Here is a 25,102-nt window from a genome sequence, read left to right as displayed (position 1 = left end):
AATACAGTTGCTCACCACCTACTGACTGGTGCCCAGCCTGTCCCCAAGCAGTGATTGGCCCCTTCCAGCCAACTCCCTCCATTTAAATACTAAGCATGGCACTCGGTGGTGTGGAATATCCCTTTGGCCAGTTCAGGTCAGCTGTCCTGGCCATGCTCCCTCTCAGCCCCTTGTGCATCTGCTCACTGCCAGGGACACCGAAAAGTCCTTGACTTAGAGTAAGCATTACTAAGTAACAACTAAAACATCAGTGTTATCAACATTATTCTCACATTTAGCCTAAAACACAGCACTGTACCAGCTATTAGGAAGAAAACTAACTGTATCCCAGTCCTGGATAGTTTGGGTCAGGTTCTCAGTAAACATAAGCTGCCACAGCTGCACACAAACTATCATGATGACAAAAGGGCTGGTCTGTTCCATCAGACTTGCAGAGCTCTTTGGGAGTGATGGTAAGTATAGTTGTTTTACAGTGACATTTCCTATATCAGGAAACACATTTATTTCAGTAAACCAATTAAAACACCACCACTGTCCTATTAGTTGTGTGTTTGTATATTACAATAATTGCTAAGGCTGATAGTGTTTTTTTTCAATTTTTTTTTCTCAAAGCACCTAAAAGAGAGGTACTACCTGTGCTCTAAAATAGTGGAGAAAATCTGTCAATCAAAGCATGCCTTTCTTATAGGACTAAAAGCAAAGGACATGTAATAGCCCACAAGAGATCATCTCTAGGTGACTGTTTTGGGTTTGGCTTTTCGGCTGTCTGTCCTGTCAGCACCTTTCTTGAGCAGACACTGTCAGTGTGTGCATGCAAAAGCAGAGCCTGTGCTCTCTTTCCTGGTGCATGCTGACTTAGCTAGACACTGTCTCTGATATGAAGCTCACTGCAGGCAGTGGAGGAGTTCCACAGCTGCCCAAGTGTGCTTCCAGCTCTGGTGAGGAAGAGCTTTAAGGCTTTCCCTCTGAAGCAGATGGTTTGGCTCATAGAAGGCAGTTTTAACTCTGCATCTTTGCAAGAAGTGAATCTAAATTCCAATAGGTAAAAGATACAAATTTCTTTTGTAAACTAACAGTTTCAGGCTGCAGTGAGGCAAGTGCATGCATGATTTATTTAATATGATGTTTATCATATGTTTACTGAATGACACCCTTAAAAAGCCAAGTTAGGATATTAGGTAAGATTTCAAACTTTTCTCTGAGAGCGACTTTTTTCCCCCTGATACTCCTGTTACTAAAAGTTGACAGACATAATTAACTGTGTCCTTCTTATGTCTGCCTTGTAAAATGCATAACGAGAGGGTATCCCTCTGGCTCTGTTTTTATTGGTGTGAGCTCCTTGTTGAAGAAAGGGTTTCTTTGTGTATGATGGGAAGGAACCCCAGTATGGAATGCAGGTCTCCAAATCACCTACCACTGTTCAGGAAAGGTCTCAGTGGGTATTTCTAGGGAAATGACAGCTGAATGTCATTTGAAAAAGCCAAGACAGTGTTTGGAATTATTAGGGAACAAAGAGAGGACAAACAAGTAAAATTGTTGTGTCAGTGTGAGCAATTTTATATCAATTTCTGTTGTTTCTCTTTGTCAGCAAATATTTCACTCCTTCATCAAACAGTGGAGAATAAAACCTAACAGGTGCTTCATGTTTATATCTAAAAGGAAGGGGGAAAGTTTATTCAGACAAAAAGGAAGGAAAAAAGACATCCCAAGTCCCAAAGAACATCCCTTTTACCCTCACCATTAAGTGAATTTCTAAGATGTATTTAGCAAACAGCTTCTGTTTGAGGAAATTCAGTTTAGAAGCTGGTGCTGAGAGCCCTCTGCACCTCTTTGAAATGATGCTCTCAAACAGGTTTCATGAATTAAGTCAAAATCACGTGTGTGAGTAAAACGACTCACGCGAGTCGCTGTTGTGGATTGGGGTTTCTGTTTGCTAAATGATAGCATGGAACTTGAAAGAGAAGAAATAAAGAATAAGAGTTATAAAAAATGTTACACTATGCACAAAAGAATGCCAAAAAAGTTTCAAATTCTATAGTACTCTATATTTAACTGTGTCCCAGCTGTGTTACTTCTGGTCTGAAACCACTGTTTCACTGCTGTGATAGGCAGTAATTTTTTCAGGCTCACCTACTGCGGTGTAGAGGTGGCATTCAGCCCTTCAAATGGACTTCTCCAACCCAGCATTTTGGTTTGGAGCTATGCCAGGATCATTATAGCTGAAAAGACCTTCTGAGTGTTTTCCTTCTCCGCAGCTTAATCAAGACAACTGTTTTGTAAACGAGAGTACCTATGAGAATACAAGAGTAGGATGTCCTAAGTTACATGTATTTTTGTGCCTGTTTTGTTGGCTTTTCTTATAACTTAGTCTGACTTCAAACCTAGTAGACACATTTGCAAAGCATGTAAGCCATGCAAAAGACTGCTAGCTGGAGTGGCAGGAAAAAAACCAACAAAACCAAAAAACCAACAAACCCACATGACAAATTAAAGCTGAACTCGCCACTGACTTTATGGTTTCACCTAAAATAGTCTTGTTAATGAGATAGAGTCCTTACTATTTAAACCTGCATATTTTTCATTTCCCCAGTTCAAGTTTTAACTTCCATATAGTAGTCTCAGAAATAACTTTGGAGTTGACCATCTCCGAACTCTTAACAGGACTATTTAATTTCTGTCTTTTTTTTTTTGTTGTTGTTGGTTTTGTTCTGTTGGGGATTCACAGATGCATTTTGAATCAAACTTGATGAGATGTTAATAGCTGTTTTACAGGATGGTAGGAGGGAAGGAAACACTAGGTAGGAGATGCAGGACAAGTCAGAACAGATACGAGTGTCAAATGATTATTCCCATTTTCATTCAATAAAATATCATGATATTTGGCCTGAGTCAGTTGTTTTCAAAGCCAAAGTAATAAGGCTGTAATTGTAAGGCATTGCAATGGAATTAGTATGAAATATCAGAACCTGTTTCTGTATTTCTGTACTGTGCACAGTGTGCTTGCTGTCTCCTTCCTGCACACAGATGCATTGGCTGCTTGCAATTATTTCTACTGATTTTAATGTTTCTAAACTTAGGCCTCAGGAGGTGCATGTTCTGTGAGTGAGCAATGTGTACTTTGTTATGCATGTGGGAACTTACTGAGGTGCCTCACACCCTCAGAAGAGGATCCTTGCAGCCTGCTTTCCTGTGGTAGGCTGTACCTTAATGTGTCTGCATGAGTGAGGTATCTGACTCTAGAATGAGGGAATTTTTACCAAATCTCTATCTTCCTGTTCTGTGTTTTGGAATGGCTGATAACATAATAGAAAAATGGCTTTAAGAATTGTCATGTGTCTTTGAGTTTATAGACAAAGGCAGAATTTGCTGTAAACAACTTTTTTCAGGCAGTTTTTATTTAACTATAGTACTGACTGTCCATTGACTTTCCTTGAGTTAATTTGGATTAGCACCCATGTAATTAAGAGCACAGCAGAGAGAAGTATCTGGCAAGGCTTCCTACCTATGTTCCCTGCTCACGTGTCTTTGCCCTTCCCTGTCACTCTATCACTTCAGCAAATACTGCTTAAAGCAGTAAAGCTTTTGCTTTTATATTCACTCTGAGCAGGAGGCACAGGCTGGTCCTTCTGAGATCTCTTTCTCTCTTTTGTCCAGCCCTGCTTTGCAGGCTGAAATGGACTGAGTAGCTTGAATAATGTATAGATATGTACTATAGAAATCATGGGGTGCTTTTCACCAATTTTATCGCACAAAGTAGTTTTGGGAGCAAAGGGTTTTTCTCAAAGCAGGTTTTCAGGAGCAAAGGTGTGTCTGTGATAATCAATTTGCTTAACCAATTGAAAGCTGCCTATATGGCTGCATGAAAGTTCACCTAACTGAAAAATAAGTTTAATGCTTCCAAATTCCTCGTTGGGGTCCCATAAGAATCTTAACGGGACTCCTCTTTAATTTGGCCCTAGTAATAAAAAGGGATGAAACCCTCAAACCCGTCTGTGTTCTTTGATTTCTAGCACATCCCAATATCTATTTCAAAACAGTCTGAGTCATGGTTTCATTTTCAAGGGTGTTGGGTGAGAAGTCAATTAATACTGCTGGGAAGAATCAACTGATGATCAGGGAGAAAACTTTAGCTTCTTTTTTTTTTCTTTGGGGGGTTGTTAAATATAAAAGGGTGTCTTACTAATCTTCTCCCTTTGTTGTGCTTAATTTTCCCCAGAATTCGTCAGCCAGCCATCAGAATAAGACATCTTGAGCCCTGGAAAATTGCACTAATTGTTATTGGAACAGCAGTGGCAGCAGCTATCACCATTGGTCTCCTAGTTTATTTTCTGGGATATGGTAAGGTTTACATAAGGAATCACTGTTCCTATGCTTAGTGCATTTCCTTTGTGTCTCTTGTGCCACACGATGCTGGGAGTTTTCACCTGTCTGTCTAAAACTCATTTGCAGAAAAAACAGTGGCTTTCCTTTCCCCATTTAGCTCTCTTTCCTTCCTCATTTAGCATCTTTGCAGATCTCTTAAGAACACTTCCTGCTGTGCAGGGTGGTTTAGGGCTGTGGTTTCTGTTGGCTTTCACTTGCTTTCACTCGTTTCACATTGTCCTCATGATCTACTTCTGTGATGAAGTCAAGACACAAGTCTTCTGTTCTCCCTTACATGACTGACAGACAGAGCCTTCTGCTTATCTGTCAGGGGTGTTTCTCTGTTCCTTTGCCCTGATCACCAGCAGCTGCCTGCCAGTGCCTGGCACTGAGTGGGCAGGCCAGGCAGGAAGGTGACTGAGCAGCAAGATCCAGTTTGTGATCCTGTGTGAGCCCCAAAGTGCTGCCAGTTGGCCACAAATGTAACTGCTGGGGAAACTGGGCTTAGATCACCTAATTCAGTTGCGTGCTTGCTAGGGCTCCTAGATTTTGGAAGCTGTGTTTGAAGGGGTGGGATATGGGGAAGGCTCATCCACTCCCTAGATATCTGGATAACACTCAGCCCCGGATGTTTCTCTGAAGTTCATTCATCTTGGTGCTTTGAGTATTGCCTGTTCCTCTTCTTTCCCTTACAGATCAGAAGCTGTTCTATTACAGTGCCAATGTAAAAATCCTCAACATCCGGTACAATAATGAATTGTCCAGACAGACCTCAGGAAGGTTTAGAGACCTGAGCGAGAGGGTTGAGAGACTGGTAAGTTTGGACCCTTGTGCCTTTCCATTAAGGTCTGTGTGATAATACAAGAGTCATTAATGTGAGCAGCACACTCCTAGAACACAGGAGTCTGATGTACCGTGAGCAGCACACTCCTAGAACACAGGATGATGAGGGTACTCAGCCTGCATGGTGAGCAGGCCTGGGAGCATGAGAGTCATGATCATACCTGGCAGACCAGGCACTTCCCACTCTGCGTGTTCTAGCCTGTCACCTCTCTCTATCCCTGCAGTGGTGACATAGATATTGACAATAATCCCATTTCCCCCCTATATCACTGATCATTTGTGTATCTTCCCTTTCCGTTCCCTGAGCCTGGCTTTGTGATGTATGCCCCACTGTCTCTAAGGAAGGCATGCTTTGACACCCTCTCCTTTACAGGGTGAGGAGCTCTACCTGTCAGGCTGTTACTGTGTGTTGAGAAAACAACACACAAGCCCTTTTCCTGCACCTTTGGTATGTTTTGTTGGGAAACCCTCCTACAAACAGCAGTGGCTGCTGAGTGGCTCTCAGTCATAGAGTAGCTATGGAAATAAATAGACACATTGCAATTTCCTTTCTTGTTTTCTCTTTGAGACACTACCCCACAGATGCTAATTACAGTTCAGCTCTATCCAACAATAAGCATGTGATTGTGCTTGGACCTTTTTGTGTTTCATTCATCAGAATCTGATGCATATCTCTTAGCTCCTGTTTAGCAACCATGCACAGATACTCAGTTAATAGGACAATCAATGCTTTGCTCCCCACTATCATTAAATTTAGGGCCATGTCACTTGTCCACAACAAAATGCTCTGGTGTACATTGCTGTGGAGAAGTAGGGTGCTTTGTAGATTTGGCAGTGCTAGCATCTCTTCACAGCTCCACTGCTGAGGGCCTTGGAGATTGTAGTCAAGTTGTCCTCTTCTATGTGCTAGTTTGTTTTCTTTTTGCCCTCTTTGCCTACTGGGGATCGTACCATACATCCCAACCTGCGCTTCTGGTGCGTATCTGTTTGTAGAGAGTTGTATGCAAGCTGTGCTTAGTTAGGTGCTACCACTTTACAACTATTACCTAATAATTGCAGGCTCTTAACCTTGTGATATAGGACCTTGGAGAGGGAATGTTATCCCAGACCAAGAAGGCATTGTGTATTGCCGAGCTGGAAGGAAGACAAGCACTAGGAAGAAGTCTGAGGAATACTTCCTTGAGTAAAATTGTATCTCTCTCTCCCACTCCATTTCCTCTTCATTTTTCAAAAACATGTGACTCCTTTGGCGAAGAAACACTTATTTAGCTAAGAAGTTGTTTCAGATAGTGTCCAATGCAGATTTCCTCTGAACATGGCTATCAATTTAGATGCTTGATTGGAAGCCAATGGTTTAGAAACCCCATCTCCTTATGGGTGTTGAGCAGTTCTGACACTAGCAACAGTAAATACCAGTGCTGGTTGAACAGTGAGAACGATTATTTCAGAGCATGTTAATTGTACTTGATAAGTAACACCACAACAAACATACACAGAACTGTGTTGCCTTTCCTTCATTCCTGTGACTTTTCTTAAGAGCTATCTTTAATTCAGTCATTAACTTCTACTTCATCTCCCAAATTTGGTGAGTTCTTTTCTGTAATTTTAGGTTAGCTGATATAAATGGTCCCTGACATAAACTTTGACTATTTCTGGTTTTAGCTCCAGGTGTTCCATGCAACAAGGATTGAGAATTATCCATAAACTTATTTAAAGCAACTTCATACAGTAATGAAACAGTATGTTCCTTGTCAGTCTGATTTTCTAATAGCAAAACTCATCTTTTGGTGATGAAAATGAAAGCAACCTTTCCAGACTCACACATATCCTCTTGATTCTTGACAGACAGCTGTCTCAGGACATCTGCATTTTTATTTTCAGGATTTTCATACCATCTCTTTAATAGAGAAGGAGAAAATTGAGTTATTTATGACATTTTCTGATATGTCTGGATTTACCAAAATCCTTTGCATTCTCTCCCCTGCTGGTGTCAGGGTTTGGATCTCCAAGCCTTCCCAGTGTCATAGTAGTAACGATACCTTAAGCTCATGTTGTGAAACAGTGAGTCAATGCAGATAAATGCAATGTCTTTCTCAACACTTGATGCAAAGTGAACAGAAGTGAATCATCTCTGATAATCAGAAGCATTCAAATTACCTGAGTTAGTGCAACTCCCTGCCAAGTGCTCCCTTCTCTGATCCCTCCCTGATGAAGCCTCCTTCCTATGTCCTCAGAACAACTCTGAAAGGAGCTCTTTTCAGAGCTGATGTTTCACCAGGAAAAATGTTCCTTGCTTCTATCGGAAAGTCATACCATACCTTCCTTGGAACTGACAGCAAATGTCCCATGTCCCGATGTTTGCTTTGGTTTCCAAATTTAAGTAGTAACACCCATTGTGTGAACAACATTCCTGACTCTCTTATCTCATTGAAGGTGGGAGGGAATGCAGCCAGATCATGCCAGAGAGCTGATGAAGCTGGTGCACCAGTCAGGGTTGACTGGAAAGTCTGGAAAATGTCTTCTGGGGTGGAGCTGGGGGGCTGAGGAACAGATGATGAAAGGTCTTTGCTCCTTGACTGGCTTCCCTCAAGTGTCTGTGAGGGTTTTCTTTGTGCTCTCTTGAAAAAGCAGACTGGACTGAATGCCACTGGGGAAAGAGATGTTCCAGGTCACGAGAGCCTCCTCGTTTTTCTCGTTGGACGAGTCCTTCTTCCCTTGCCAAGATAAAGTGCACTGTGCCAGACTGTCCCCTCTTACACTGCATAAAAAGGGCCGAGTCACAGCCTTATGGCTCTTTCACCAAGGAGCCTCTATTTTATAGTGGCTTCACTTATTGTGTGGCTGATTGGCACAACTTTTACCCACTGGTTTTCTCCAACTCCTGCACCAGGCTTGGATGTTTTTTCTTCTCCCACAAAGTGTATTCACTCTTTTGGATTTCCTAAGAATGCCTTGGAGAGCCTAACTAACAGCATCCTGGGGAAGATTCCCAAGGCCCTGCTTTAAGCTTTCTTCTTAAGCCTTTCTGACATGCCAAAGTGTGGAAGGAGCTGAGACAGTCAGATAGACCTGGATGACTGGGATCATCCCAGCTGCCCATTTTGGGCAGCTGCAGTAAGTGCTCTGTGTGCAGGAAGAAGGGTGAAAGTGCTTTGTGTCCAGCATGGAAAGTCATCTTTGACCCCAAGGCGAGGAAGTGGGCATTCAGGAGAACCTGAAAGGAGTACCTTATCAAGGTTTAATGATAATTCTCCCAGCTGAAGGCTGGTGACTTTCCAGCTGTGCAAGAGAGGTGGATACTGAGCAGCCACAGCGTGTGACCCCTTCAGCACATGTCTGGTTGCTCAGTAGAAACAGACACCAGGCTTTACCCTCCCACCAGTGGTTTGTAAATGCACCTTTCTGCTCTTTTCGTCACTACAATAACTTTCTGATACTTTCTCCTAGAAGTTGTGGGCTTTCCCATGTTTGAGGACAGCCTGTGCAACACTTCTCCTCTCCCAGGCACCTAGTATCTTCCTGTCTCCTTCTCTGGCCAGAGCTGTTCCTGACCCTGCTGTCAGGATGCTTTTCCCTATCCTAGTCCATGTGTCGCTGTGGAATTTTTTGTTAGACATTGTACCCTTCCCAGCTTCTGGGGCTATGCCCTATCCATTATCCCCTACTCACTCCTCCTCCCATGTGATGGTAAGTCAGGCTGTGAGCTGGGTGGATGGATGCTCCTCAGGTATGAGTGTAGCATGGCTCCCTCCTTGACTAGTTGGATGGCTGGGGGAGAGGTGATGTGTTTGTTTTCCCCTGTTGAGTGCCTTGAGCCTTGGAATGGACTAGCATGGGTTTCTCCTGCTGTCTCACGATCTGCAAGGCACCTGTCCCTCCACCACTTGAAAGCAACACAGATCTAACTGGCAGGATCTGGGCAGAGTGGTTGGGGATTAAGTTAAAACAATACCTGGATACTTCCCCTGGGAGACTACTGCCTTTCCAAATATTTCTATTGAATTCATGGAATTTCATCAAGCAATTCTTGCCTCAGGACTCAAATTTATGTGTCAGGACATCTTTTCTAGAAACAGACATCTTGCTTCAGTGACTTTAAGTGACAGGAGAATTTTCTATGTCCTCAAGTACAGACATTGCAGAAAGTTATTAATGAACACAGCTCTTGAAGTTTGTCCTATCTGATAGAATTGAATTAGTGTGAGTTTAATTGTGAGTTTAATTTAGAAATAATGCCTGTACTGGGTATTGAAGAGGCACTTGTGATACCACAGTAAAATGCTGCAGAACAGTTCTGATGACTGTGCCTGTTCTTGGTTGGTTGAGGGCATCACTGCTGAGTCCCTATACTGGAACTGGTGAGGAAGGAGGCAGTTTTCTCCTTGGGAGATGATGATCTTAGAGGTTATTAACACACTTAAACAGAGGAGCAAGCAGGTGCCGTGCTGCTAAGGTGGATGAGGATCCCAAGGACTGTCAAATGCAACATTTGGTACTCAGTTCTCTGCAGCTCTGCACTGTGCCTGCTGCTTTGTGGCACAGTGACAAGAGGGCTTGTCAACTGAATCCAATACCTCTGCTTAGCTGCCCTCCAGGCTATGACCTCAAAGGACACCGGTGGGGAGCAATGGGAGCTCAGTTTGTTCTCTGCATCCTCATTAGTGCAGATTCTCAGCTGATTCAGCACAATTCAATTATGACCAAAGCACCCACAGTTTCCCAGCCCCTCGGCACTGATGTCTCTGCTGTGCAGACAGGGAACTGTGTTGGAGAGATTTGCAAGGACAAATCCATAAAGCCACTTCAGCACCTGAGAAGAGATCCTCAGAGATAGGAAAGAATTTTTCAAGTGCCTATGTGCAATCAGGAAAGGACCCAGTTAGTTCCTTTGGCACACTCAGATTTTATTCATCCTTATCACAGTACTTGAGTAGCTTTAACACTTGATAACCTTGTTAGTTGGAAAGGTTAGCCTTCAAGAGGTTGCTTGTAACTGAAAGACTCTGCTTTATACTCAGGGATAAGTTTGAAGTCATCCCAGTATTGAGAAGTGCCTTGTATCATAAGAGTTGTGAACAGCTTACTGCCACATCTGCAGGGCCAAAGTCAGTCAAATTACTGACTAGGGTTTCCATCTGAGCTGAACTCAAAGGAAGCCTAGCTGAAAACACCAGCAACACCAGTGAGTGAGGAGATGAGACTGCTGTTCTGTGACACTTGACCTTTTTAGGGTCAGACATGACTCAGTCTTCCTGGGGAGCAGAAGCATGTGTATTTGGGAGAGAGAGGGATGTGAAACACAAATCCCTTCAGAGCCAAGAGCTAGCTGCAAAGCTGGCTGAAACTGCACGAGGTGTGTTTGTCACACCTTCCATGTGGGTGTTAAGGTAAAGCTCAGAAGTCTGTGGCTCACTCAATCAGTGCCTTGTGGTCCTTGGGTCGGGAGGTTAATTCAGTAGGAGCATATCCCCAAGGCAGCAGGTTTTTGAAACACACCTAAAGAATGTTTGCTCTGGGAGACCAGACTGTGAGGACTATTTTAGAGATGAGAACTAAACATGCCCCAAGAAAAGGGAGTATGCTGAAGCTCAAGGGAGTCTAACAAGACTCTCATTTTTACAGCAAATGGAAAAGTACGACTATCTACAAGTATCACATAGCTTCACTTTCTCTGTGTGCTGTTCCCTCCCCCAAACCACTTATTTTCCCTTCTCAGTCCCTGGAACAAAAGAAATAAAAATTAAAAAAAAATATCAATTGGCCAGATCACAGAAATAATGGTATCTGTAGCAGCCAGATCTTCCAAGGACTTTTCAGAGTCTTGCAGCACCCAGACCCAACTGAGTAAGAATGTTACTCATTGTAATAAATTTCAAAAGAGACTTGGTAGTGTTTTCAGATATGGATCCCAAAATCTAAAGCCTAAGTCCTTATTTAAACCCAAACATTCTTAGTCTCTGTATGTGGTCCTTCAAGTACTTGCTTAGTATTGCTGTCAGGCAAAAAGAACTTTCCTTTTATTGGAAGATTTTCTTGTTCATCACTAAAAGCAGTTTTACTGAGAAGAGCATCTATAGTACAAAAGCCTGAATAATGAAGCTTTTTAAATTGAACTTTTTGGAGACTTTTTAATAATAGTCTCCTTTTTTTCTTGTTCTGACAAATAATCTTGTAAAATGGGAAACATCTTTTATCTATGTAAAAATATATATTTAAGGAACATTTTGAGAAAAAAACCCTCCCAAACTTACAATAAATGTAGGGCACTTGACAACTTCTTTATGAGCTTAATTTTAAGGGAATGTTTCTCACAAATTGGAAGCCTTGTCCTTGGATCAGCGTGGTACAATCAGGGTGCCCTCTGTGGGTGACAGGGGCAAGAAAGAAAGCAGAAAAAAATCTTTCCATGGTAATTCAGCCGGCTGGGAAACATGGCAATGGATCAGTGGCCAAGATGACAGTCTGGCAACTTGTTTATTTAGCTCTGGAATTAGAGGTTGACAGCACACTCGACTGTCAGTATGTATATATACAGGTGTGGCCTTAAATGAAATGCTGTGCACTAAGAGAGGAAATAACTCACAGAAAGCACCCACATCTCACTTGTGATGCTTTTTTTCCAGAAATTCCTATTGAAATTAAAAGGAGAAAAAGACCACTGTCATAGGTATATACTGCATTGATTTAAAAACTGAGATGATTTTCTTCTTTAAATTTTGCTTCTGGTTTTTCCTGTTTCTATGGGTGACAGTAGCACATATTGAGGAAATATGAAGTGCTTTTAAATACTAGTGTGAGTTAATGAAGTGCAGTGCATGAAGCTGTAGCTTAGTGTTTTTTATTACCTGTAGGATCTCAAACTGTTGGTGTGCTCTACCTAAACAGCATGAATTTACAGGATGAAATGGTTAGTTATAAAAAATGTGCCTAATATCCAACTTTTTCTCTCACTTAAATTCAGTAATCCTTAAACTTATTTGATTCTTTGACTTATTAATACAATATAGTTTTTTCAAGTAATAGGCATGCAAGCTGATTCTTCTTTCTCATTTTTTCCTTGGTTCTTCAAAGCAGAAGTTTTAATAAGCATGTACAAATCCAGAAAAATCATAAGACATCCCACCCCCAATAAATAAGTAACTCTAACTCAGATCCAGTGTGTGTAATTTAAAGCTATAAAATTTACACAAGGAAAATGGATGTGAACGTGAGCTGGAAAAAGGAATTCAAAATTAAATGAAGGGCAGCTATCAATAGTGTGTGTGATTAAGGGTAGCACCTTATCTTAATTATAGACCCACAATCCAGAATTACTGCATTGTTTGCAGGTAATTATATCAATGAAGTGATTCAAGATGTGAACTGGTGATCAGAATCTGGCTGGTCAAGAGAGTGGTTGCTTAGAACATGGTGTTGTCAAAAGGGAGAATCCAAATTCAGTACAGAAGTTGTGTGGTTGATGGTGTTTGGGCACTTGTAAGCTGAATACAACAGAAACGACCTTTCTTAAATTTCATAGAACTATTCTTTTCCTATCCAAAATTCTTGTATTTTGGCTCCTTACCTCTCAGTCTTGCTTAAAAACCCCAGAGGGTACAACATCATTTTCCTGTGAAAAGTGTAGTACTTGGAGGGGGAACCAAACACAAAGTCCTTCTCTGAATATTGGCACAGATGGTTTTCTCTCCAAACTTGACTTTCTGTCCAAAACCTGAAAAATATTCTAAGTGGACAAAATTTCAGTGGCAGTGTGAAAGTTTTATCAAGCTAATTATGGATAATTGAAAGCAGGGAGTAGGAATACTTAGGTGACCTTAATTCCAGCTGTCACTAATATACATGGCTATAATGAAACACTCATGTCATTACATGCCTTTGAAATTGGTTGCACTAGGCATAAGCATGGTACTTTAAATCCTGACATTATCCCATGTATTAGTCCTCTTAATTTCTTTTATCCCAAAGACCAATCATTTTAGGAACTACTGTACAAGGACGATTATTCCTCTTTTGCAGCTGACACCTCCAGGAATAATCCAGCTGAGCTCTTTATTTTACTACATTCAAAGGGTGCTTACTCACCTCCCAGCTTTAGCAGCCAGTTAGCTTAAACTCTGTGAAGAGTTTGTGATGCTGTTTGGAGATATTTGGGATCACACAGCTCTTGCCCACCATGTGATATCTTTGTGTATGTGTGGTTTTGGATGGGAAAGTCTCTGGACCCACATGTACCATTACACTCACTCTCCTCAGGTCCTTTTTCTTCACCTCGGGCAAGGACTGTGGCTGTAGGGCTGTTGTGTAGTAGTTGATATCCCTGTTTCCCAGGAGGGTGTGATATCCACATCCTGGTTTGTGACAGTGCCAGGTTCTGGTTTTGCTGTTCCTGTTTGTCTTTCTCCTCATGTTGCCCCTCAACCCCTCAGCTGAAATCAGGGCAGGAAAAATGTCAGGTTCTCAAGGGAGCTGCTGCTGGATGTGTATTATGGTCAGCTCTGGGAGTCTTGGTAGGTTGAGCTGTAAACTGGGGAGAATCACTGAACTAGGTGGTATGTTCCAATTAATATTTATGGTCAAAAAGCTTTAAAAATCATTAATAGGCTTTGAATCCTAAGTAGCTAGTGAAGTAAGAGGAAGAATGTAGTATGAGTATAGCTGTTGAAGGACTAAACTGGCAGCAGGCAAAAAAGCAATAGTACTGAGCAACAAGAGAATTTGTGCTCCCAAACCTACTGAATACTTTTTGATGGTTGGGCATGGTGTGACACAAGAAAAAGATTATAATGATGAGATCAGGAGTTATTCAAGACAAGATAGGAAAATAAATCTTGCTCATCATGGTATAAAGCAACTGCTGGCTGAAAAGAACAAGGAAAAATTTCCTTTATGGCTGGGTTTGCACAGGGGGAAATGTTTTGCCATCTTCAGTATTAGCCATTATTAGTTACTGTAGTGGCTGGACCAGCATTCAGGAGTGAAGGCCAGTTTGTCTTAGAAAATTGTGCTGCATGGAGAGAAGTTTAGTAAAAAGGATTGAGGATATGAAATTAAACTGAGTAAATACCAGATGTCAATAAGCTGAACTAGCCACCAAACATTAACATAAAGAAAATCTTGTTTGGATGAATGCTAAAATAAAGGCTGACAGGAAATTGCTGCCCACTTGAAAGGAGCAGGACTTGGCACTTGGGTTAAGAATGCTCATTGACCTTGCCTGCAGCAGCAGCTGTCACTGAGAAGCTGTTGCTAGACAAGGGCCAGGAAAAGAAGTGAGATGTACTTAATCAGTGGTAAATTTAAGGTATCTGGTCATGACAGTGTCACTTTTGAGTGGCTGTGAGTGTAAATACTTCTCCTGAGCAGGACCAGGACAAAGTTCTAGTTGCTTTTCCTGCCAGGGTTGTGACTCAAGCTGAAAACAAAGCTATAAGCAGGCCAGAGAGAGATGCTTACTGTTTGATGTGAATGTGAAAGGCTTTACCAGAAGATGAACAGCAAAAACATGAGACAGAACATTAATCTTTGAAAGTCGTTATCTGAAGGCATCTTCCTACATCCTTTCCTCTTACACAAACTCTGTATGAATATAAAGATTACTCTTAGTAATTCAGGCTATCAAAAACATTATTGAAGGAAGTAAGGAATTTGGGTCATATTTGTCAAACAAATTCATCAGCAGGTGAGAGAAAGGGGCCACAGTCTTGGCTCCTGTCTTTCCTGATAACATATGGCAGATTACAAAAGTAAAAAGTTCTAGGTCAAGTTTGGAGGCGTTAAAAGCCCTGCAAGGCTCACTGATAACAAAACCATCCTCCAGTTATTTTTTTATGTTGGTGATGTAGTAGTAAGGCAATTCTTAAGAGAAAGTTAGCAACAGTATGTCATGGGAAAAGTGTCTACTTTCTCACTGAGATATGAAAGTGTGAGAAAGAAGGGAAGTAACACAAATTTAGTAATGTCAGTATAATTTTAAATCGTATGCTTCCTGTTTTCACCATAAAAATAACTAACACCCCTTTCAGATTGAATTTTCTGAAAACATTATCTGTTGATGGTACATCAGTTGCATTTGGACTCCCTAGACTCTTATTGTAAAAAGCAATGTGTGTAGCTGTATTTTATCAGACACCACCAGAACTCTGTCTCTGCTGCAGCACATGGTGTTCCTGATCAGACGATACAGAACATTTAGGAAGTGGTCCAGGGAGAGGAGAAAAGGAGAAAGAACAACATATTGGGAGTACAAAAAACTCAATCACATGAGCTGCTTGGGCTGTAACAAAGACACACAGGAGAATAGATAACAGAAGTAATTATCCCTGTATCTGCTGCAGAAATGTAGGTGGAAGATGTAGCAAAAACACTTGTCAGTTGAGACAGTACAGGTACCTTGAAAGCACAATTGTCAGAAGGAGATTTGGGAATGTCATATTGACTTAACCCTCCCTTGCAAGGCATTGTGACTTCTTAAGCTCTTCAGTTCCAAGCTGAAAGTCAGTTTGCTTTCACTTGTTAGCAATGTAGAAGCTTGAGGTGTATTTCAGCCAAGCTCAGGGCTCTCTTGATTGCAAAGCAGTCTGCAAAACTCTCAAAAGTTCTCTGAGGCAGTGCAGCCAAAGACAGAACATGCCATTGCGTGTCACAAAGCTGGTAGTGCTGCTTAACTACATGTTTCTGCTTACACTATCATCAGTGAAGCAGTTAACACTGTGACAGAAATTATAAGCAAATGTTAGAATTTAAAAAAGCAAAGCCAAACAAACCCTTTTTTGTCAAAATGCAAATACTTTCAATAACCAAGGGAGATCATGGTAGAACAGGCTGCAGAGTTACAGGAAATAAGCCGTTTTATTTTTAACTGTATGCCTCATAAAATGCAGTGGTAGCACCTGGCAATCTCCAAAGTGGCAGGATAAAGCACATTCTGCATATATACAGTAGCTTGTTGCAGTTGATATATCTTTTTTCATAGCATTTCATCAGTTCTAAATGCCAAAGTAATTGCAAATAATTGCCAGTAACAGCAAGATAAAACATCAGCTCGAATCATTATAATTAAGAACTATTCTTTTTTCCTTATTAATGTATGCTTAAAAAAATAAAATGTGCATTTTTCATTTGAAATTATTTTGCTTCAATATCACTGTGTAATGACATGAGGCTTCATCTTATGACAGCCAAAGCTGGAAAAGAGGAGCTCTGTGTTCCTTGAGAGGATTTCATGCTTACAAGCTTGTTTCTGTATCTGAAAGATTTCAACATACTAGAAATTTGAGAATCATTAATTTTTTTTCCTTTGGAAGACAGAAGATGTTGAGACTTATATAAATCAGACAGCCTTTATGGGCTAAAAACAAACAAAAAAGACAACTTGCATGATGTTGTAAAGCATTTCTACATAGTATTTGCTGTAATGCATTTGATGTTTACAGGATATGTTCAATTTACTGGGTCTTGCTGATAGGAGGAACTACATAACTCACTAGTGACTTTGATGTTTCTCAATCCTTCAGTGATCCTGAGCCATTCCTGGCAGAATTTCATGCCATGTTATATCACACTGTGCTGTCTCAGACTTATCATGCAATCTTGAGGCAACATTCATTCTAAAGCAGGATGTGGTTAAGCAGGCACCGGTGAAGATGTCATTTGAGGATTCATTCCTTATGAGTCCTAGGTTTCCAGTTTCTGATGAGAATTGCTTGACAATTCCCCTAGCATGAGGAAAATCACAAGGGCGATAGGGAGATACAATTTGAGATCACTGGTAGCTGTGCTATAGATTTCTATAGGACTAAAAATAAATGCTGTATCAGAAAGGATCCCTACAAGAGAGGCTCAGTGCACTGCAGAGCACAGCATGCTCTGCCCTTTCTGTGGGCCATCTTTAGAGGCTGTGCTTTGAGAGACCGCAGCAGTGTGTTCCAAGGATCTTTATATACTTCTCATTATGCCTGGGAGTGGACAAGACAGCACTATAGTGGCATTTAGAAAAGTGAGCTTGCTTTATATAATGTGCCTTTGGCCAGTTGGGAAATGGTTAGGAAAGGTCTGTGACAAATGTTACCCAAAGTCTGGGCTGGATTATGTTTCTTGCCTCTGTAAACTGTGTGTTTGTAACTGAATGCTGTTTTCTGAATAGTCCTTCCAGCAATATGTCCATTTCCCTCCTTTTTTGTTGTTATCTTATATTTTTCTTTTTTCAACAGATCGACAAGACATTTTACAATTCCATTTTAAGGAAAAAATACATCCGTTCACGCTTAATCAGAGTGAGGTATGTGAGATTATAATAAACGCACACAGCTGAGATAAAATGAAATGTACACCAAGCCCAGCTAGATCTGATTCACTAAAGTGTATTGTATGTAAGAGCAGAGCATAATCCCTAACTGAACATAATCTTGTTCTGAATGATGTCCTCCTTTGCATCTAGATGCAGAGGATAAGCTTCAGTCAGTCCAAATTCTATACAAGTTTGTGTTCAGATGTTGAGCAAGCTTTAGCTAATAAAGCAGATATAACTAAAGCTATCTGAAAATAAAAAGCATTTTCAGAACTATTTCCTTCACTGTAATGCAGATGTCATTTCTAGCATCCCTATTGTGCTGGGCTTGTCAAGTAAAACTGGGCTGTGCTGGTTCAGAAAGTCCCACTCGTCATTGTTGTGGCTCTAAGAACAGGCATAAGTAGGTGCCTAGGGAACACTAGCAGCACAACAGATGTGTGATAACTGCTTCTTGGTATGCTCTCTGCCTCCAGGTATTTACTACTTGGGATTTCTTGAAGTGGTTGTGGTTTGTGTAGCAACCCTTGGTGGAGTTGTTTTCCAAGGACTTGCCCACTGTCTCCTGGACTCTTGAAATCCATGCACCTCAATCCTCTAGTAAGGAGTTACTTGTGAACAACCACCTTCTTTGGATCATTCAATGGCCCCTAGTTCTTGTGCTGGAAGAGGTTATGAAAAGTGATCTCTACCCCTCCTCTCCACACAATTAGTGATACTGGACACTCCCATCATATCCCTTTTTTCTCTTGTATCTCATAAGCTCTACTCTTTTCTCAGTTGAAAGACCCAGCCTGCTCAGCCATTCTTTGCAGGAACTATTCCTTCTCACCCTGTTCCATATCTCTTTCAGATCTGCTGTTCCTGCTTTTTGAGATGAAGGTGTCAGACCCATGGTTGGGATTATCAATGAGCAATGTGGGGCTTTTTTTCCCCTCTTTTTTCTCTGTTCAACTGCAAATAATACCTAATGTTTGATTTGATTTTTTTTACCACTGTTGAATGCTGAAAATGCCCTTTTTATATAACTGTCTGCTGTAATACTAAGGTCTTGTTCCTGAGTGACAGTGCCCATCACTTTGCAAGTAAACCTTAAATGTCTTCATAATTACATGGTACAGCAACAAGACTAAGGTCTAACAAGATCTAAAGATCTAATTCTTGTGAATGTATTTCTCCTTGTTCTTACATGGTTTGTGATAGCCTGGCTCTTCTTCTGCCTTAGCTGAATCCCTAGTTATACACAAGTCATCATTGGAATCTAGATATAGGGATATTAAGTGTAGACAGGGTGATTTAAGGATCTGAGAGGCCAGTCCATAGGGATAAATAATATTTTCCATTGCTTCTTGTTCCCAAGGACAGACTGAGGTACTTGCTGTGATGTTTGCTGTGTAGGATGCAAGACATGTATATGCCCAAGCTTGTTTGCTTTTTCAAATATACAAGCTTTATGCCTCTTCAAGGGCTCAGACTGCAAGCTCTTTTGAACAGGGTCATTGTTGTGAATTTGCTTGGAAAGCACTGTGCATATTTTTTGGCTCAGTATAAACAACACGTTAGTAGTAATGCCCACTTCTCACTAAGACAATACAAATCTTGACTAGGTGCCTTTGGCCCTGGATCTTTGCTATATAGTAAGTGATTCAAGGTGGGCTGTACTTACCTGAGGGTTTCAAGAGGTGTGGTGTGCTAGGAGGAGTTGATACGGTAATTCCAGTGTGGCACAGCACAGGAAGAGGAGTGGGGGGAGAGGTGAGGGAACACCTCAGAAATGCAGAGCAACACCCACAGTTGGATCAGATAACATCTGGAAAACAAACGGAGTGGCAATCATGCTGAAGTTGGCACAAAGGGAAAAAACAGTCTGTTGGAAAGTTCACATATGATTAGTCAGTCTCAATTATGAGATCCTTGAGGCAAGGAGTGTGTCTTTCTGCTCAGCTGAGAAACACTTGCCATGCCTTGGTGGGCTCATAAAACATGACCCTTCACTGGTGATATCAGGAATATCTGTTTCATTTTGGTACGTGTTCCTTTCAAAGATCATAGCCTGATTGCATGACTTCTGTATAAGCTACCTGTATTCTATTTTTAATTTACTTGTTTTTCCTTTATATAATTACAAATTTCCAAAACAGTGAGATACAGCTGGGAGATATTCTCTTTTCTTGTTCTATCTTAAGACAGAGCAACCTGCTTTTAGCTCTCCCCCTGTATGAAGTAACTGTGATTTCACCTGTTGTGGGTTGTGTCATTGCTTCTTGGCCCAAGTGGGAGGAGGCACAGGAAAGAAGGTTCTCAGTGCAAGCTCTTACATTCCCTGTGTAATGACCAGGGATAAGCTATCTGAAAGCATGGAGCAAGATTTACTATGCTGGATTAGACACTTTGGTGTTTGTAGTCTAACATTCCATCTCTTGCACTATCTGATGCTTTAAGGAAAAATAAATACTACTACCAGGTGATTTCCTCCCTTTTCTTTCATCTAATCTTACATCAGAACCGTAGAATTGTGTGTCTAGGTGTGGGTGCTGCTTGTACTTTTGGGTGAGGTGTTAAAGGCCCTTTTTGTGGTCCATCTCTGACTGTAGAAAGCAGATTATGGGTATGCTGCTGAGTTTCATTTACTGTTGCACAACATGAGGTTATTGGGATCATTCTTCCAAGAGGTTGCAGTGATGGAATTCGGTTGTGTGGTCTCCCCTCTTTGCCCAAGTACCTTTTTGATGATGATTGGAAATTTTATTCTGTGTATGTACAGGGCCCCTGAAAAGGTCTGTCTAGATACCATTAATCACCTACCTGATGTTTCTGAAGTGCAGCATATCAAGCTTTTAATTGCAATCAATTCAGTTCATTCCTTCCTGCTCTTGTGTCCCAGGCATGTAGTCAGCAACTGCTTTTTAGACTCCCTTATAAAACTGGTCTGGCCATTTGTTCACACAAAGTATTGTGCCTGCTTCTAGTCTATGATGTGTTTGACTATTCAACATTTGCTTGGATTTCTTTTGGAAATTCCTTCTCTCAATAATGTACAAATGTTTGAAAGTATATTTAATCCTTTTTGTTACATGGCTATTGATAGAAGAGCTAAGATAAAAGCTATGAAATGCAGAAATGGACTGAAGGTAACCAGACTGTTTCATTGGTTTGTAGCCCAGATGCTGATGGTGTGATGGCAGAGGCTTTGCTCACATTCTGGTTCTCCTCCACGGATTCTGGAGAAGCATTGAGAGAAAGAGTTGAACGGATCTTACGGAGTGGCCTGAGAAAATACAAAGGGCCTCTGCGAATAAATATCAGATCTTCTACCATCTCAAGTAAGTATATTACATCTCTCTTGAAGGTAGTTCTTGCCATTTTCTGATTGATGGGACTTGATTTTTCCCCTTTGGATGACAGCTCTTACTGAGTCTGAATGACAGTTTTTCCTGCTTGTTAAGTTAGAACAAAATCAGCAGCAATGTATAACTCCCCCCCAAGTCTTTCAAAAATGTCATAAATATGAATAAACAGGAGCAGTTCCTTTGTGGCTTCAGATAACAGCCTCAGTCTTCCTCCAAACTGCAGTAATAGCTTTATGTTACTGTCATGGTAATGTTAGGAGCCTCACCACAGTGCTTCAGCACCCAGCAACACAAGCAGGCTCCCTAGGTCTTTGCTTCTCTGAGGAGCCTGAAAGTGCAGGACATATACTTGGGTGACACTGGGGAAACAGCCAATGCACTGAAAAAATAGTATTTGGTGGGAGGATCAAAAGCCTTTCAAATTTCCCAGGGGAAAGGGAAAGAAAGGGAAAATGTTCTTAGCTACATGAATTCTCAGCTGGGGATTCTAGCCCCTTCTTTGCAAAGCAGGTCTGCATCTGCAGGGTATGAAAATTAACTGCCCTATCTTTTACACTTCTGTTCTGCTACAGATTTTTTTGTGCAGACTTAGACTCTCTGACTTGGCTTCAGCTATATATAGTCAGCAAATTTTCTGGGTGTCAGACTTTTCAAGAATGAGTTGCTGGTTGCTCCACTTGTAGTGCAAGGGTGACAGCACATTACAGTACATAGGTGGGAACATGCTGCTGCTTTTCCACACTAGACTACTTAAACCAGAAGAGATCTGCAGAGGCTAGACAGCTATATTTAGAGAACAAGAAATCCTGGGCAAAATCCCATCCTGGATGGATCCAAACTTCCTCCCACTCAGAAATGAACAGGAGCAATTTCTTGTTCCGCCTCTTGGTGCTTGAACTGGGCACACTGCATTCTGGTAGTACAATGAAACTCAAATATGATCTGTCACACACCCATTGTTTCTTGATGGGCCAACCAGTCTTCCCTATTGGAATGGCTCAGGATGATAGGTGACATCCCTCTGGGCAAAGAATCACCACTTCCCTGCAGTGTTATTGTCAGTAGTTCCTGTTAGGCAAAGTAATTTCTCTCAGAAAGAAACAGTGTGTGGCCATCAAACAAAGAGATTCAAAGAGTTTTGTTTTGTTTTGTTTTGTTTTTCAGGCAGTCAGGTCATGAATTAGTAAATTTTGAAGCTTCAGTTTAATTTGGTGGCTTAAATAAAGGATAAAACAGGAAGTACAAAAATGCTTGTTAGAAAAGGACTGTTATTATTATATTGAGTTTTCTGATTAGCTGCTTTTATTCAATCTGGTAAATGTGGGAAGTGACTCAAAATTATTTTAGTTGACCTTGAAGTGAACCAGGGCTGTTACAGGAATGCACTAGTAACTAGATAAATCTAGTCTCAGTAAAAGATGGCATCTCTGTGTTGCTTTATCAAAGCTGTATGATAAACTGTGTGTTGCTTTTCTTGGCTCTCCCAGCCTAACCATAAAACACTGACTACATAGGTCAGTTGCTCACTACAGGAATAGCATTGTGCAACCACTACGAGTGACACAAAGGAGCATAAACAATCCCTTGATAATTCTGAGAGACAACAATAAAAGGTTGTCAAAACCCCCCCCGGATCTTTCTTTGCTAATAGGATTTCAGCAGTGCTATGAGGCTTAGGCAAGTTCCAGTTGGTGTTGCTGTTTCAGAAAACCAGGTTGACTCAAGTGAAGAGTATAGAAGGGAGTACTCCTGTCCTTTTAGAGAACTCGCAGGTCTCAATTTATGAAACTTGTCTTATTCCTCACACCAGGGAGAGTGACAATTTTCAACAGGTCCTAGAGGTCCAGAGAAGAACGTAGGTTTTGCATTTCCTGCTTCTCTCTCGACTCCTGAAACATCTGGTCCAACTTAAGTATTTAAATCAAGGAAACCTAAGAAGCCCTAGATTTTTCTAAGTTCTGCAGGCACCTTTCTAAATCTTGCTTCACTGTACCTTTTTGCCAACTGGAATATTTGTTTGTCTTGAGATAATCTCAGAACATTTTCATAATGGCCTGTAAAAAATCGTTAACCTGATTATTGTAATCACCTTATCTAAAGATTCTAATTTAGGGGCCATGATATGGCTCAGTTTAGCTAAGCATAACTAACTAGTTGAACAAATCCAGGTCAGGCTCTTATTTATATCACATGCTGGGGGAGTCTGATAAAGAGAACCTCCTTAAGTCTTCCTTCCCCGAAATAATCAACTTGTTCAATACCATGTCTCAACTTGCCCTTCACGCAAAAGTATTTGCTTTGAGAATCAGATCCAAGAAACTCCTGCAATTTGAGTGCAACACTTGGGACCTTCAGCTGCAGTTCAGGGTAGCACTACAACACTAAGTAGACTGCCAGACCAGGGGTAGAACTTGCTTTGCCTCTGCATTCCTGAAGATTGGGAAAGGAGAAGGGATAAAATCTTAACTGACAATGTTTTATTAGTTTTGGTTTTTTTTCAAAAATAGAAGTTGATCATACCTATGTGAAAAAAAAGCAAGTCTGCAAAAATTAAAGGAAAGAAACCTAATATTGTCTCTAGCTTGTCTCTCACTGAACAGTAGATGTTCTTTACATACGGATACATTTTTGTTGAGGTATCTTCAGATGTGGTATTAATGAAGTTCCTGCTTTCTTATTTAGCTTAACATTGTAGTCCCCTGATCAAGGACAGTGATATGTCCAGACATTCCCTCTGGCTTTGATCAAAACTAGGAGCTGATAGGGATCTCTGCATTAATGTACAAGCCCCACTAGAAGCCCAAATATTTCACAGTGAAGAATCAAGTAGGCTAAGTCCTATCTTCTCTGAACAGCAGGGCCATCAAAATGAGATATCAAAGTGTCAGATGGCTTGGAAACACCCATGCTAAGACTTGCTCTTCCACTGGCACTGGAAGCAGAAGGTATTGCAGTTGTGACACGAAAGAAATCTCCGACAAGGCTGATTTCTTTTCCGGAGGGTTTCTTGGTTAGAAGTAGTCACATGACAGTCTGTATCCCTATTAAGCAAAGTGTAGAGCAGCTTGCCAGACTATGTCTCTCTGTCAGGTGGGTTGGAAGTCTCCCAAAATGTATTTTTGGGAATGTACTTCTGACATCAGAAAGCAGCTGGTTGCAAGATCACTGGCACTGTTCAAAGTGAGTAGGAAGTATTCCCACCTGTTGCACAGCCAAGAGTTTTGACCATGAATAATGAGTCATGATTTAGTTTTGATCAACAAGCCAACTGTTATTGTTTCTATTTATCTGGCATCTGGGGCTTGCTAAAGCTCCTAACAAAGTACAGAACCCAGAAGTCAGATTCTCACTTCTTTATTGAGTCTTCTGTGGGAAACATGTAGATGAGTATCTGACAAGGTTAATGAGGAATGATTTGTAATGTATACATTACAAATAATGTATGTAGCAATCTGGATTTTTGTACCTTACCAGCCACAATAGCAGCTTGGGGGAGTGGAACTGGACATGCATCTGTATGATAGGAACCAGTGGAGATCTGACATTGCTTTATTATTTCCCATTACTTTGGCACAATTTGGCACATTACAGTAAGAGTCTAGAGAGGCTGACTAGAATGGGAGGGACTGAAATGTATTTTAAAATGAGTATTTCACAAGGACATGTTTGCAATGAAGGAATTAAGCAGAAAATCATCCTGGCCTGACTTCTTCGATGATCCAGATACATTGATTTAATTGATGTTCTCACTCAAATCTTGGTTTTCCCTTTCTTTGCCTTGCCTACAGAGGTTGCAAGTGATTTGGACTGCCCCTACTGTAGTGAGACCTTGATTGCAGCTGGGGCATGAGTGTAGGTCAGGAAGAAAAATAATGCTAAAAACTGTATCAGAACTGGTACATAGCAGATCCCTCCTCGGGCTGCAGGACAACTGCATGGAATTGTAAGTATGCTGTGAGGTATGGACCTCTGTCTGCCTCATGGGCAGAATTAAGACGTGATTGATGGGGGATGGTGAGGGGAGTCATAGATGTGAGGACAGAGCCAGTGAGCATCAATAGGGAGGGAACAGCTGGGTGACAGGGACAATTAGAGGCACAAAGCTTTCGTCTTGTCTCTACCAGGTTACTCTGCCCTGTTGAAGGAATGAGAATTGCATCACCAGTATCTAAGCCATGTTTTGTTACTTCGACAAGGATGCATAATTCTGGGGAGGTAATTTCTGATGAGAGAGCAGTGAGAATATTGGAAGGCTGGCAGG

General features: G+C 41.2%; 1 protein-coding gene across 1 annotated transcript in view; it reads left to right on the top strand.

Moving 5' to 3' along the window:
* LOC103804581 (transmembrane protease serine 11E-like) overlaps positions 1-25,102 on the top strand; it is a 39,542-nt gene that overhangs the window by 3,760 nt on the left and 10,680 nt on the right. The window contains exons 2-5 of the mRNA XM_009077194.1: positions 4,217-4,338; positions 5,058-5,176; positions 17,415-17,482; positions 20,651-20,814. Of these exons, the coding sequence (XP_009075442.1) occupies positions 4,217-4,338; positions 5,058-5,176; positions 17,415-17,482; positions 20,651-20,814 (473 nt within the window). The remainder of the gene's footprint in view (positions 1-4,216; positions 4,339-5,057; positions 5,177-17,414; positions 17,483-20,650; positions 20,815-25,102) is intronic.

Source organism: Acanthisitta chloris, unplaced genomic scaffold (assembly GCF_000695815.1).
Source record: "Acanthisitta chloris isolate BGI_N310 unplaced genomic scaffold, ASM69581v1 scaffold27616, whole genome shotgun sequence".
Lineage (NCBI taxonomy): Eukaryota > Metazoa > Chordata > Aves > Passeriformes > Acanthisittidae > Acanthisitta > Acanthisitta chloris.
Note: the sequence above shows the minus strand (reverse complement) of the source record. Positions and strands in the feature narration are given on the sequence as shown.